The sequence below is a fragment of the Pavona decussata genome, unplaced genomic scaffold (assembly GCF_977016875.1).
Source record: "Pavona decussata unplaced genomic scaffold, jaPavDecu1.1 SCAFFOLD_229, whole genome shotgun sequence".
NCBI lineage: Eukaryota > Metazoa > Cnidaria > Anthozoa > Scleractinia > Agariciidae > Pavona > Pavona decussata.
This window is the reverse complement of record NW_028145634.1, coordinates 1-15,456: the sequence shown is the minus strand read 5'-3', so window position 1 is coordinate 15,456 and position 15,456 is coordinate 1. Positions and strand designations below refer to the sequence as shown.

General features: G+C 39.0%; 2 protein-coding genes across 3 annotated transcripts; one reads left to right on the top strand and one right to left on the bottom strand.

Annotated features, from left to right (window-relative positions):
- Positions 1-2,312: 2,312 nt before the first annotated feature.
- Positions 2,313-4,297, bottom strand: LOC146458719 (small nuclear ribonucleoprotein Sm D2). The gene is made up of 2 exons (XM_085090357.1): positions 4,155-4,297; positions 2,313-3,987 (listed from the first exon to the last, which is right to left on the bottom strand). Exons 1-2 carry the CDS (start codon positions 4,163-4,165, stop codon positions 3,639-3,641), a joined length of 360 nt encoding a protein of 119 aa, XP_084946483.1. The 5' UTR covers positions 4,166-4,297; the 3' UTR covers positions 2,313-3,638.
- Positions 4,298-4,404: 107 nt separating this feature from the next.
- On the top strand, positions 4,405-14,523 carry LOC146458718 (uncharacterized). 2 transcript variants are annotated; one of them, XM_085090354.1, is made up of 17 exons: positions 4,405-4,707; positions 4,850-4,942; positions 5,404-5,769; positions 6,459-6,569; positions 6,948-7,186; positions 7,606-7,784; positions 8,050-8,149; positions 8,568-8,664; positions 8,773-9,005; positions 9,139-9,256; positions 9,458-9,549; positions 9,841-9,961; positions 10,191-10,295; positions 10,585-10,752; positions 11,566-11,739; positions 11,856-11,929; positions 12,542-14,523. In XM_085090354.1, exons 1-17 carry the CDS (start codon positions 4,476-4,478, stop codon positions 13,487-13,489), a joined length of 3,450 nt encoding a protein of 1,149 aa, XP_084946480.1. In that variant the 5' UTR covers positions 4,405-4,475; the 3' UTR covers positions 13,490-14,523. The 2 variants fall into 2 exon arrangements, with proteins under 2 accessions (XP_084946480.1, XP_084946481.1); XM_085090355.1 differs by having other exon boundaries at positions 4,466-4,594.
- The last annotated feature ends 933 nt before the right edge of the window (positions 14,524-15,456 follow it).

The following is a 15,456-nucleotide window of genomic DNA, read 5'->3' as shown; positions in this document are numbered from 1 at the left end:
ATAAAACTTCACCAAAAGCGTTTCCTTTCTTTTCTTCTTTTTTCTTTACTGACAATTGTCTGTAATTAGTTACATGTTTGGTCTTAGGTTATACGGAGGGGCCTAATGCCAAGCTCCTTCTTACCTTTTATGGGGAACCGGTGGGTGTACAAAGACAAATATACAAAAACAGCGTAACGTAACGTAGTGCGAAAGTGCAATATCCATTATTTTGTTTTTCTTTCTTTATTGACAATTGTCTGTTGTTAGTTACATGTTTGGTCTTAAGTTATACGGAGGTGCCTAATGCCAAGCTCCTTTTACCTTTTATGGGGTACCGGTGGGTGTACAAAGACAAATATACAAAACAGCGTAACGTAACGTAATCTAGTGTGAAAGTGCAATGTTCATAATTCTTATAGCGTGCAGCAGAATGGTTCGTTGTATACTACTTAAGACTATGTTTATCTTATACCTTCCTAGCAAACTGTTCAAGTCATTTTTCACTTTCCTGTCGTATCAGGCCCCCAGGACATCCACGACAATGTTCGTCTGATGGACTCTGAACTGAACATCATTTCTATCCATCAGTTTTCTCATTGCCGTTCTGTATTTCTCTGTCTTGCGGGTGTTGGTTTCGCGCCTATTTCTCCAGCTTGGACACTACTACAACATTAATCTCTTTCTCCCGTCTATCAGTGACAACAAGGTCTGGCCTGTTACCCTCCTCCTCCAGGCGACTATCTGTAGTGCAATCCCACATTCCACATCAGCATTGTTGTAATTATTTCTTTCTTTCTCTCTTTCTTTGGTTTTTTGTTTTGTTTGTTTGTCTGTTTGTTTGTTTGTTTCTTTCTCACTGTCCTCTGTTTGTCTGACTGTCTTTCCCCCCCCCCCCCCCCACCTCTTTCACCTTATTTAATTTGTGGCCTCAGTTTATCTTCATCCCTTGAAGTTAATTTAACGAGTACTGTGATACTTCCACTTCAGGCGGACTGATTCAAAGCAACACAGTAGTTCTTTTTTGTTTTTGTAAATAAGCTCCTTACTGCTGAGGTAAGAGAACTTTCAACCTCGTCCCAGTCACCCTTGACGCGCGCCCGATTGTGATGTCATCGCTAAGCTGAACGAGCACGCTTGGTAACCTGGTAACCTTGGATATCTTTTGATGTTTACACAACTTAGTATTTCTTATCATCATAGCAATGACATACACGAGAACGGAACTCCATTTATCTGGCAGAGAACTAAGCTCCAGTCATTTTAGGGTCTAGGACCGCTCTACAGTATTTAGGGTTAAGCAGTGATTTCAAAACGGTTAGCTTTTGTTTAATGCGATGGGTAACTCTATAAAAAAAAAAAAATGCCAAAAATTACAATCCTCTGCAGCTATTCTCGTTAGTGTAGTGGTTATGGATAGAAGAAATGGAGTAAACGACTCGGGTTCATGGACGCGCACACTGTTCTGTAATTTTCTTTATTTTACTCTTAATTTGAAATGAATTTTACTTCAAGTAATTTTAAGCGAATGTCCTTGGTCAGTTTTGGATATGAAAACAGGCGCTAACTGGTCAAAAAATCTTTCTGCCTATTGCGCTCGGTCCCAAGCCGTAGGATCGCTCGATAAGGCTATTAGGTTTGGGAACGAGGCTGGAGCACTCTGAAGTGATGGACTGCGATCAGTCGTCGCAAAGCACGAGGAATCTGCTCTTTGGAAAATCCACTATAATTGTACAAGTCAGTAATTTCCACTCTGAGTGCCACGGAGAGAGGTTTTGCGGGATCGTAAATTCGGCCTGGCACCGTAGCCTGCTCCAGGCTCTTGGTGTGTCGCGGGAGACGCGGAGGACAGGGCGAGGAATGCTCGTTTTCGTTACTCTTGCGCGATCCTTCGCGTCTCTCGGGACACACCGAGAGCCTGGAACAGACTAAAGGCACCACCATATTGAATATTGAGATCCTGGAAATGTTGTTGGCAACAATCAGTTCATATTCGGCCCTCAAAAGAACTGTATTGTTAAAGCAGTCTAACGGAAAGAAAATGACTCACTCTACTCTGGGGAATTCGAACAAAAGTTCAATTTTTTGTTATTGGCTGCCCCGTAACAGCTTGCATTGTTTTACTGCAGAAATCCTGTGGTATTTAATTGAATTTTAGAAAATTCTGGTTCCCCATTATCTCTCCCAGTACCCACCCACTGACCAAAAAAGCCTGAGGACTCTAGGTACGAGATTGGCTTTGCTGGGAAAAATGATTCCTGCAAAAACTATAGTACAAGGTTCTTGTCATGTTATTTTGCCCATTGAGTTTAAAGATCAGATAACAACCCAAGTCGAGGTGCAGTCCAGTTCTTAAATTTCAATCTAATGTCTGGTTTCTAAACTTTTGCAGCAAAACTCCTGCACTATTGAAGAAAAAGCTATAATGTGCTAAAGCAGTTGGAAATGAAACACCATTTCCGAACCAAATAGTTTATCATGTTTTCTAAAAAAGCCTACTTTACTTTACACAAATTGTCTGTAGTTACACATAGGACAGCACGTCACATATGTCATTGACACTGGTAAACTTTACATCACCACTGACCACCAAGCGACATCCAATGTTCAGCCCTGCAGTTGATTAAAACCTACACCAGTTGCTGTGTTCTTCTTTGACTAATTTTTGAACAAAGCTAAAATGGGTGAGAAGCTTGTTATAAAGTATTTGTTGTCTATATTTCATCAGTGGCTCATTTAGAGTGTATACAGGCCCTTTTTTTCCATGTAGATTGTATGATTCAATTGAACTGCTGCCAATTTGGTTTGTAATGACAAAGTGCAACCTGGGGAGAGCTTAAAACTACAGAGGTGGCCACTTGTTAGGTTGTATAGCATGAAAACTATGCAAGCAAATTTTCTTTTGTTTTTTCATGCCCCAACATGGCGGCAATGCAATTAACCTATTAGGCAGCAATACCAATCATGGAAAACTTCATCTAAGTTATTTCACAGAAGCACACCAGAGCCATTTAATGTACACTACAAATCATATTTTCACATCAGTCAGTGTCAAACACAGACTGCAAACTAAAGCTAACTCTGAGCTGCCTTGTTCTCAACCTTGTTCCCTGGGGCCAATATTGAACTCCGAGTGGATTGTACTCTTGTACCTAGAGTCCTCAGGCTTTTTGGCCAGCAGTTGGCTGCCAGAAGAGGCTCTGTAATTCTTAGCTGTCAATCTCGTACCCAGAGTCCTTAGGCACTTTGGCCAGTGGGTAGCTACTTGGAGACACTCTGGGAAGCTGGAATTTTATTTAAATTTTTTGATTGCCTGCCTTGTAACGGTTTGCATTGTTTAACTGCAAAAATCCTGCGGCAATAAAATTCCAGTACCCCCGACTCTCTATTGGCTACTATCGGCTGGCCAAATAGCCTGAGGATTCTGGGTATGAGATTGCTTAGCTGTGGTTTGCAGTTTGCATTTAAATTGACTGCTCCTCTTACGCTTTAACAAGCTACAAATTACATTCATTTGTACAACAACTTTCCTTAGGATGAAATAGCAGTAGACACTGGTGCTTAAGTGTGGTGTTGTCCCACCTGAGAAGTAACAAAATAATACGTCAAAATATTACAAAGTACGAATCCTTTCCTCCGTTTTAGGCTGAGGTATCAGTTTACTTTCCAGTTGCAGCCATAGGATTTCTCAGCACTAGGATTACAGAATCTCCCCTAAGAAACATCTTAGCGATATATCTGTCCTTGTTAACTGGCTTGGCCTTTTTCCCTTTGCCAGACTTAGGCGTTTCAGTCCACATTTCTTTCACATTTTCAAGAACCATGTTGCAGTGCCTGTCAAAAGCTTTTACCCTGGCGAGCAGCTTCTTGTTGTTTCGACAGTTGATCAGAACTTGAGTGTTGTTCTTCACCGATTGCGTTAAAACTGATAAAGGACCCGTGTTGAACTCTTCTTGCTCCCTCTGAGTGAGCTCCTCTGGTGTCATTTCACTCTTCGGTTTGGCCAGTCTACAGAGAAAAAGAGAACAGCGAAAAATGTGACAGAGGTAAAACAAAACGTTGAACAACAACTAACTTTGGGCTCAATTTTTGCAGCATCGACGAAACTTATTGCCGAACTAATTGAAGAGGTTAAACTAACGGTACACAGAAGTATTACATCAAAATATTCTTACAAGGATGCCATTTTTTTCCCTTGATATTTGATGGATTGCGAACACTATACTCCACAGCCAACGAAGAGAACGTTTTGCAGCGTTTTGGAGTTCAGTCTATTGCTGGCGCGTCTTCTCTACTTCGCATGCGCTCTAGATTCTGCTTGGTAACCGCTCCCTCAGCGTTGCCTTTACGTTCCTTTCGTACCACAACACAGTCTCCCCAACGAATTCACTCATATCATGAATTGTCAAAATCGATTGAATTCATTGAAATCATGAATTTAACAAGGAACGTTCCCGTGGTGCTTAGCTTTCTCGCAAAGCTGAGTAGGAAACAAAATGGCGTCTTCAGGGCCAACAAAAAGATCAAAGAAGGATGCCAAATCAGTGCTTGAAGAAGCCATCGAGGAATGCGATAAACTGCTGAAGACATCGAAAAAACAAAGGAAAAAGACAAGGTATCGCATTTCTCGGAATCCTCTTACCGGGAAACGCAATACAAAACATCCTTATAAGCCAAGATTTCGAAACCAGCCGCCGAGTACAAGCGGCTCGGGTCATGAGCCCGATGGTAAGCGAATGCCATGCTTTTTAGAAGATTTCTGGGTTTTTTTTTTAATAAAGATAAATGATTCTTTATAATACAGTAAGTGTTGTCAAGTTATCTTACGCTTGAGCTGCAATAAAATTCTCCTCGTTTCGTCTTGCCGTAGGTCAGAATTCAGATACCTCCGATGTCGATTCTTACGATGCAAGTCATGATCTCCCAGGCATTGAGCAGGGTATGCCACCATCAAGTGAAGATGGTACGTTACTGTCAATTGCCCATGTACTGTGATTGCGTATTGTTGGCGCTTGAAGATTGCTTATTCCCCAACCCCAAGTGTGGGCAGACATACAATTACAAATGCCCTAATGCCCGGCAAATGTGCAAGGGTTTAGGAGATGGAAACATAGTTAATTTATAGTCTTTTTTACGTTTAGTTTTTAGCACAATCGACCCCACAAGCTTTTTATCTTTAATATTCATCATTTAAAAAAAAAAAAGAGGTTATCTATCCATCCATCCCTCCATCTATCTAAACATTATTAATAAATTTTAAATGAAAGGTGTACATTGTACATTAGATATGAGATTGTCCCAATGCTTTTTATTTTATTAATTCATTATTATTATTGCTATTATTATTATTATTATTATTATTATTATTATTATTATTATTATTATTATTTAAATTATGAAAAAGTCTGTTTAATTGTTCCACAGATAATCTTGAAAATGCCTTGAGCAGGTGTGAGGATATTCTCACCTCTCTAAAAATACCATCACCCAAAAACTGGGAGACACGTATGACAAATTTGTCATCCAACTGGGACAGCGCACGAAAGCTGTTAATGGAGGCAGTCCTCAGTTGTGAAAGCCTTCCCTCACCTGAACAGTGTCAGGCATGTTTGTCGGGAAATGTCCTTATCAGATGCCATGACTGCCCCAAGAAGTTCTTTTGTCCCTCTTGTGACAACGAAATACATGCGTTATTGCCTTTTCACAACCGAGATGGGTATGTCAATGGTTTCTTTGAAGCTATCCCACCAACTGTGACTGTAGATGAAAATGGATACAAGAAAAATATAGGTAAGCAGCTCCTAACACCACTAGCAACCACCCAAATACAAAAAGCATCCATGGGAAAATGTAAAGATTGAGGTGGTCCCTTATTAGAGATCAGATCACAGGTGGTATAATATTATTATTCAGTCATTCACCTGTGGTACAGTACGTGGTTTTTCCAGCAGCGTACACACAAATGTACCCAGTTGAGTGACCCAAACATTGATGCAGTACCATTTTAGTAGCAATGCTCTGTCACAACTTGCCAGTATGATCACCAAACCAAACACAGTTTCCCTTATTATTTACCTACACTGTAGGGTATGAGCAACTGTCATGAGCAACTGTCATGAGCCTCTTTCAAATTATCCAAGTTGTGCCAGTCATAAGTTAGTATTGCCTGTCAATTTGTGGCTTATGGGAGGTTAATAGCAAAAAACAATTTCAAACCTCTTGTCCAAAAAGTAGATACGGTTGCTTACGGTGCTGGTCGCTTTAAAGAGAGACTCTAACAACATTGATGTTCTCTCTGGTTTTAATGGGTTTTTTTTATTTTTCTTTGGTAAATTGAATTTACATGGAGCCATTGAAATTTGTATTCATTGATTGGTCACTGTTGTTGTTATTCATCCATTCTAAGCAAACTTTGATGTTATACAAAATGCTTTTTATGCTGAAGACTAATGTTTCTATTATTTCATTCTTTTTTAAAGTGAAGCAATTTCCAGACATTGTGTTGCCAGCTTGTTGCCCAGCCTGTAAAGAACCTGGTGTTTTATGCCAACTTCCAGCTTCTGGAACAATAATTGTTGTAAATGAGAAAGGTACAAGAACAACCATCAGTCTCTCGTGTGTTTAATCCCTTTTTCTTTGTTTAAGTTAAACAGTACATTGAAAATTTTGTTTCATTTTCTTCAAGTTATGTTTATGTAAATTTAATTCATTTTATTTACATTCTGTATCCTATTAAGTTTTAAAACTTTTGAAAATACTCTATTTTTTGATACCATGATGTTAGTGTTAGTTGGCTTTTGAATAACCACACCCTGTACATGTATTTATGTTGGTTTTAATGCTACTACATGTACAAGTTTACTGGGAATACAGGGTCAGCAGCAGTTGTATTTGTTGTATGCTGCAGAAGTGTTTTTTTGTCTTATGCACTGTTATCTTTATCACCTGTCATTGTTCTTGATTTTTAGGACGATTTGATTTAAACAAGTTTACTGTTCAGTGCAGTGCATGCAAAACATGCAATCCATCATGGTCTCTGCGTGATGTGGTACATGCAGGATACTGGCCAGGGAGTCCCACAGATACAAGTTATGTCTTTGACCAGCAGTTATTTTATCTGTGGGATTCCTTGCAAAAGAGAATGCCAGGGACCTCTGAAACCTCCTTTGTAAGAGCTCTTGAAGATGTTTCAGTTCTGAAGGGAAGAGTAAGTTTTAAACATGTAAAGATAAATTTAATACTGTTTTGTAATGTCACATTGAAGTTTAATAAAGAGATTGATATTAAGTCTTAAGGATAATGTGCAAAAGAGTACTGTTATAATACCCCACACCAAGGCAGGTTTAAAAAAGTAATGGGAAGGCTATCCCTTTAAACACCTTATTTGATTGTCAATCCACATTTCCAAAATCATAAAAAGGAATCAACCAATACTGAATTTACAATAATTGATTATTACTTAAATTTTACCAAAACTCTGTTTTTATGTTCAATTGTATTGTTCTTATTCTGATTTAAATTTGCATAGTATTCGGTTGCAGTGAGTACAAAGTTAATGTTTGTTGATTCTTTTGTTTGTTGTACTGCACCATGTTGTTAAAACAATATGTCCCATTGTGTTCACAGGCACCAACTATTAACTATTCGACTTTTAGTCGTGCCTTTAAAGAGTGGAAGTTCTGCCAGCATGAGTTAGACTGTCTTCAAGGACTGAACTGGATGCATTGTCCTTCTTGCTCCATTTTTCAGCATTCTTGTCACGTGGATGGCAATATGAAACTTTATCGTTTTAAGTCATCAGGAAGGTCAGTATAAAGATTTATTTCACAGGATGTAGTGGAAGTGGACACCTGCATGCATAGAAATGTTTACTTTTAGTCTGAGTCTATGGTTTCTTCTAAACATCACATTTTGCCTTAAATTTCTTGAGATGCTTTTTATGTTGTAGCGTTAATTGAATGTGAATACACTTTCAACAATAATCGTTGTTGGCTGTGCATATTATAATTTTGTCTTACATTGTAGCAAAGATTTGATACATGTTCTTTTTCAACAATTCTCTGTTCACAGTCAGCGAAGGCCATCCTACTATGGAGATCTCTTCATTGCCAATAAGGACAATGTTGACAGTCACTTGAAGACGGTCTATGCAAAACAGTCCAAATCTAAGGTTTATTGGGAACACTTAGTGTCTATCCCATTATTACATATACCTAGTTGTTTACCCAGGAAATGTTTCTATTGTACAGTACAACGTTGGAGTAGCTTGTTTTTCAGGTTTTACTTATCATACATGTATATACACTTTCTAGCATATTTTGAAGTTTTGGAATTTTTTTAAGAATACATCCCCTTTTTTGCTTTGAAATCACTCGCTTGTATGTTTAATTGAGAGGATGTCCATATTCACAAACTCAGACACTTTTTCATATTTTGCTATGAAGGTTCTTTTTAAAACGAATTTAAGTTTCAGCAACAAATAAATGACCTTAGGCAATGTGACAACTGATACCTGTGTTCTGAGAATGTCTTCTGAAGCTTACTCAAATTGCATGTTGCCTTCAACAAGGTTTCTTTTGTTTTTGTAGGATAGTGATAATAGATGTGGGGATTCACACTGGAGGGCTGCAAACAACAAAGGAAGAAAGTCAGCCAAACTTGATGAGACTGGACTTGAAATAGCAGGTCAAAATATACTTTAAACAAAATATTACACCCATGCTTTAAAGTTTATCACATACTGTAGTTGTTTTTGGTAGATAGACTCCCTCTGAGTGAAAACTCTTGTTATAGGTTGCAGGCATGGTCTGGCTCAGTGGGCTGTGAATATGTTCCAGGGGGAGTTGTTTGGTTATGCAAACTATATACATCTAAAAAAAATGATACCTGCTGGTGTCAATTTTTTTTGGGAGGATATAGTTTGTAAATATTGGAAATGGGCAAGAAAGACTGGTGGTCTAGATGGAAGCAACATGAAACCTGCCTTGTCAGTAATGCATGCTAAGGCGCACAACTGGACTTGTCAGGTAATAATCAGTACTTGTAATCTCACAAAGTCTTCAACAGTACTTGAACATGAACTACAAGTTACATGTACATTCTTGGCGGCTTTTACCTGGAGAAATTGCTATGAATTGCAATGAAGTTTCTAATATACAGGTCATATGGGGAGGCCGTTGGCAGGAGGGAAGTGCCTGTTCCACAGGTGAGGAAGTGGAGCAAATCAACTCCCACATGTCACGGTGCGGCAACACAACAAAGTACATGCTTCCTGAGAGTAAGTGGTAATCTTAAACGATAATGCACTCATGAAGACCCCTCCTTTTTTGTTTGTAATTATGATGGCCATTTTCATTGGAATAATATGTTGTAACAATATTATTATTATTGACAATTCATGTATAACCTTGTTTTAATTTAATGTACTTACTTTGAATATGTTGAATGTTTATACAAACTGTTTTTCAAAATTTTCCAGACAGAGAAGAGCTCATTACTGAGCATGCCCTCCGATGGAACAGGAGGAAAATTATAAGCATGGTACAGAGTCTTACTCAACGATGCACTCGTGTAAGCTTTTTAATTTTTGATTATTTGTGGAAAGTCAGCTCATTCCTTCAGGGTTAACACTGCATAAAATTTCAATAATTTCCATTATAAAATCATAAGATTCCATGTCTGTTGAGTGAGGTCTTCCTTAGAGGCACTTCATGGCCGTTGTCCTTTTAAGTTGTAAATCTCTTGTAGAAAGCGCAATTTAATTATTTTGTGTTAAGTTTTTAAAACGCTACTGTTTGTTTTTTTTGTGTTAGCAAAGTATTTATCAAGTCAATTCTTGTCTTTCTTCCATTGCTTTAATAGGCCGTTAAGATGGAAAATGCATCTCAAAAAGAGTTCAATGATGCTCTTGAAACATACCATGTTTCCTTACATCAGTTCAAACCAGAGGAATGGAAGAAAGTTGTGATTGACCATGCCAAAGGTAACTACTTTCTAAAGTCACAAATCAAATGTAAAAGGAAATCCTTGGGATACTACCCGTCGTTCTGTATTACGGTAACTGTACACTGTATAAGGACTCAACCTTATTTGATTTTTTTTGTTTACAGGTGGGAATGGTGGGAATAACTCCTTCTAGTGAACCATTTTCAATTACACAACTTAATGGAATACTTAATGGAGTATGTACATATCTATTTCTCTTTACTTAGAAGTGGAGGCCTTGCAGGCAACCTCTGGTGTTCGACTCCAAGATGAAATTGAACTCTTGGTTTCCAATATAGAGCTCACCACTCGTGCAATGAACAGATTGTCAGGTATTCATTACTTTGCAACTCTTTCATCTACAAATTTCAGTAAACTTACTTCACCGGAACCATTATTGTCTTTTGTGTTTCTTGGGGTAAAACCTGTTACTAACATTATTAATTCATTTTGTTTCGTCCTTTGCGTTGAAACTCCTTCTGCTTTGCAATATCTTGCATTATGTCATTATCTTGTATTTATTCCGGATTATTTGAAGTAGTGTTTAGCAATGGAAAGTAGCTACCTCCTTTATCTATGTTATTGTGTTTTACCCTTTTTACTTTGTTAAATCTGATGCAGATTCATGTAAGCAGCGAACGCGACTTCGCAGTAAGATCACTGCGGACAAGAGTAAATTGGCTTCTCGTCTTCAACAGTACAATGCAGAAAGGAACTGTAGTGATCAAGAATCCAATTGCATCTTGTCTGAAGTCATGAAAGGAAACTTCCCTTGGGGAAATAATGCAGGTTAGCTGTTTGTACATTGTTTTCTCACAAAGGGTTAATGCTCGAAACGTCAGCACTCTCATATCTCTTTACAGTGGCCAATGTAGCTGTAGTTATCAACTGTTGCTGATCAACCAAAATTTTTCTAGGCATTTTTTTTATTGTTATGTCATTTAAGGGGTACAGCTTATTATGGGGATTTTGTTTTTTGTTCTAACCGCTTTGAAGTTTTTCTTCGATAAAGTTGTTTGTTATATAAACATGTCCCAGCTATGTGTCCTTGTATGCCGGCAAAAGTCATGTACAACGGTTGTGACCAAAGCACTTTCCCTCCGAGTCGGTCCATTTTATTACTTTACTAACTTGATAGCTGTCCACGGCTGCGTGTTGCTCAGACTCTGCTTTTCACAGTCTTACACTGTATTTTAGTAATTGTTCATTTTGTTAATTTCATTTAGTCTGGGCATACTTGCTACGCCGTGCTGATGAGGCCCAACAAGGCCGAAACAGCTTTTAAAAATTGCTCTTCAATTACTCCTAACAGTTTATAGAATTTTCGTTTATGGAGAATTGACTTTGAGCACAGCTAGTCACACAAGAGTAGCCATGACTCTGTCCTGATATTGGGGCAGCAGCATTGGCGCAGTGGTGGGAGCGCTCGCCTCACCTCCAATGTTTTCCCAGCCCCGGTATAGTTCGTAAACTCAGCATTGACGTTTGTTTATCGCTTACGTAAGCTCCCTGGTGTGTTAAACATACCTTATTTTACGTTAACTGCTTTGTTGTTCTTGTTTTTCTTTGTTTTATTTTCTTTTTTTATATACATTGCTGTAGAAACACCTATTCGGATCAAGAGAATCATCGTAGAGAAGCACGAGATCATGAAGAGATGGAAAGAGGAAATTTCTCTAGTGAAAAAGGAGATGGCGAACTTCATTTTCTTTTATGTGGACCTCACAATACCACAGCTCTCTAGGACTGCACAGGAGTTGCAGGGCAAACTTGATAGTTAGTTGCTTAAAATAGATCTCTTTTTTTAGGCATTCAACGGTAAATGTTTTCTTTTCTTTTCTTTTATTTTACCCACTTTTGAACCTTATTAATCTTTTCTTATTTTTTTCAAGATCTCGCTTGTCCTTCGAATGGCGATGTGCCCCCAGAAACAGCCAATGATGAGACAATTGTGGAGTCTGAGGATGTACGGCTTATAAATACTTATAATGTTGTAATAGACAAAGAAGTGTTTGACATTTTTTTAATTGTCTCTGGTCTTCATTGCTTGTATTGTGCGTTGCAACTATGCATTGAAAGCCACAGAATCTTCAGTACTTGAGACGAGTTTGGCAATGTTACAATGCCCGTTGGCGGCAAACAAAAGGAGAGTGGCGCATTTGAAAGCTAAAAAGATTATTAACATCGCTAAAAAAATTATATCAAACATAACGCAAACAACTTTGTAGATGAAATTTCGGGGGGAATAAGGAAGACTTTCCGGCAATTCCTGTAACAAAATAGAAGCATATTTTTGTTTAGGTTTCAACGGTATAGAGTTGACGTCACGGCGGCCATGTTGGTGTCCCAAAACAAAGAAACGGCAGCCATGTTGGTGTCCCAAACCAAACCTCTGGGAATTGAACTCTATTTTTATGCAAATACTATCTTTTGTTTCAGTAAACTAATATGGCTGGTAGTCACGTGAATGAAAACACTCCATACTGGAGTTTCCTCCTTTGTTGCGGCTTTGTTGATCTTGTTGATGCTGTTTCCTTTGGTGTGTTTGAAAGATGTTTTTTTTCCCTAATGCGTCTAGGTAATGTCGGGCAGATATGAAACGCAAACCGAGACTGACGAAACAGTTATCAAAGGAAAGTTGGCCTGCGTTAAAAAAGGGATTGCCTTCTGCAAAAGGCAACTGATGAATGCAGTGGAGAAATTCAAAACCGCTTTATCGGGAAGTTCCCATGAAGAATGTTTAAACATTGGGGACGTTATGGGAGGTGATGAGGATGATGCTGTTTCGGATGAGGATGCTGACGATGATGAAGATGGCGATGATGAAAATGAAGAGGAAATTGCTGCAGTTCCCGATACCGAGGCCACCAACAGTAACTCACCAAATGCCAATAACATATCAATCGTTGGAGAGAACATTTCTCAAACTGACTTGTTCTTATGGAAATTTCCCTTAGAAGTAAGCCAGTCAACACTAGATGGCCGTAATGGAAGCTCAGCGTGCAGTGTGATTGCAGTCATTATGGCACATGGCATATGGCATCAGCGTCTTCAACTGCAAGCAACACCTTTGTTGTCTCCTCTTTGGGTTATGCTTCTCTGTGCCGCCATCAGAGTTGGAAATAGGCTTTACGACCGCTGTCGCCATAGCCTACCACAGCGCTATTTGTCTGCATCTGAGGCTGCAACCATCGCAGAACAATGCTTTAGTATGTCTGTTGACGTCCCTCTCCCAGTTCGAGCTTTCGATGAACATGCCCCCTCGACGTTGCTATTCCAGTTGAAAGAGCTGTGTACGGGTGATCGAGGTGATGGAGCATTGCTGATAGCAAACGAGAAGACAGTTCTCTTTGTGCCAGTGGGTAATTCATCCATTGTCTTAGTGGATACCCATCGCCACGACACCAATGGTGCAATACTGTTATTGGGACAGCAGAACAATTTAGACCAGTTTATCCATGTTTGTCAAAGTGTTCTTGATTTATCGGATGACACGTACGGCAACTTATCTTTTATTACATTTTAAGAATCTGTCTGGAAATATAGTAGATCCCGATCGTTATCTGGCATCCCAGCTAAAATATCAGTCGCTTACGTTAAATTGTGAAGGAGATTCTGTCACTCACAATGTTCACCTTTGGCATGTTTCTTTATTTCCAATTTCATTGTTTCAAATTATGCCATATAAACTTTATTTAAAATACGGAGAATCATCAGTTTAGCTAAAAATATGTACATATGTAAAAATACTCTACAACTGTTTTAAAAGATTGTTGTATGGGAATCCTATTGAAAGAAATGTGATGGTATATTTCCAGCCTGGTGAATGAATGAGAATGATGATTATTCCAGAAAGTGACGCAGGGAATCCTATTGTTGTTTCGTCTAAAATACCCAACAGAGCTGGCCTTCTTGAATTCCTAGGACAGATTATTCCATTAACATGCCCCGCTAAAACAAAAACTTCGTTTCAGATAATTAGTATGCAGCTTAAGTTTGCCCTGTACATTTCTTAAATTATATTTCGCGTGGCGTTGAGTAAGAAGTCGATGTAAGTTTTTGGGCAGCAAGCTTATGCATTGTCTTGTACATAACAAGAGCTTTTTGTCTTGGCGACGAACTTTCTCCCACTTGGTAATTTCTGCCCACTCAAACCGCCCCAGGCAGGACTGCAATAATCATGATGAGGTAAAATTAATGCGGGGTGCACTTTGTTGTACAGTCCCTTGCCATACAAGTTTTATTTTTTATTTACTTTACTTTATTTTATTTTCGTACTGTGATTTAACTATTACTTTCTATTATGAGGTCGATATTTCCATCGCGTGATAGCTGATGAAGGCGCAGCCCGAATCATCTATCGCGCATAGAAATCGAGGGCGAATAATCTAATTGTTTTTGTATAAATCTACTAGCCGGTCAAAACTAAGCAAGTAAATTATCTATTTCCTCATCGCAGACACTTCGAAGACGCGACGAAGCGGCCGCCATTTTGTTGATCGCTACTCCCTATCTATCACAGAATAGAGAGCGAGTAGCGTAGCCAATCGGAGAACGGCATTCGTGATAGAACACTAGTAGATTTATACTAATGTTAATTAGTGTGGGGCACCGGTGGACGTTGTGTAAATAAAAAGATAAAGAAATAAGCAAATAAATTGAGTAAATCAGTCGTTATAGATTTGAATCGCAGTGTTAATAGAAATAAAGAGTCGTATGCGTATTAAAGAGACTTTACTTGAAATTTCTTCAACGTGTTTCGACCAAGAGATTTGGTCATCGATGCTGATTCCTATAGGGATTTAGTATGACCAACTCTCCCGATTATTCCGTCATCCATTTCGGTATCAATCTTTTCACATTTAGCATGATACACTGACTGGTGAAAATAAGAACTCATTCATTAAGTACCCTTTCTGTGGCCGTTTGCAGACAATTCTGTATATCATCCCGCATCGTCCCACCTAAACACCATTTTCTTACCGCGAATTGCGGGAAGAGTCGTTCTTCACCTGTACTTTGCGAATGGTTTGGCCGTTAATTGGCATCATCCCATATTCACTAAAGCCGGTGACATACCTGGTGATTCTATATGCCGATCGCCGCGACCGGCGCATAAAATCGCCGATATCTGACATGCCAAATATCGGCGATTTTATACGCCGATCGCGGCATTCGCCAAGTGTTCCTGTACCCGCAATTTTCTACGCTCATCCCTTTGAATCGCCGGTAAAGTCAACTAATCAGGTTGGGAGATTTTATCGCATGACTTTTCAAAAGGCTCCTCGATAAGGCCGGGGAACAATGTTGAAGTGCCACACCGTTGCGATCGGCGAAATAAATCGTCAGGTGTGTCCGCATCAATTGGCTGCAAAAAAATAGCTTGCGATTTTCACTAGCGATCTATCTCGTCGCGATCGGCGTATAAAATCGCCAGGTGTGTCGCCGGCTTAAGACAAGTGACATATAAATAGTTGAATAAGTGCCCTAATC

Excerpts from the sequence above, each read along its gene's own strand:
- LOC146458718 (XM_085090354.1), top strand. The coding sequence starts at position 4,476 with ATGGCGTCTTCAGGGCCAACAAAAAGATCAAAGAAGGATGCCAAATCA. Across the intron at positions 7,785-8,049 it reads CGTTTTAAGTCATCAGGAAG|TCAGCGAAGGCCATCCTACT; the intron begins GTCAGTATAAAG and ends CTCTGTTCACAG. Across the intron at positions 11,930-12,541 it reads CAATTGTGGAGTCTGAGGAT|GTAATGTCGGGCAGATATGA; the intron begins GTACGGCTTATA and ends TAATGCGTCTAG.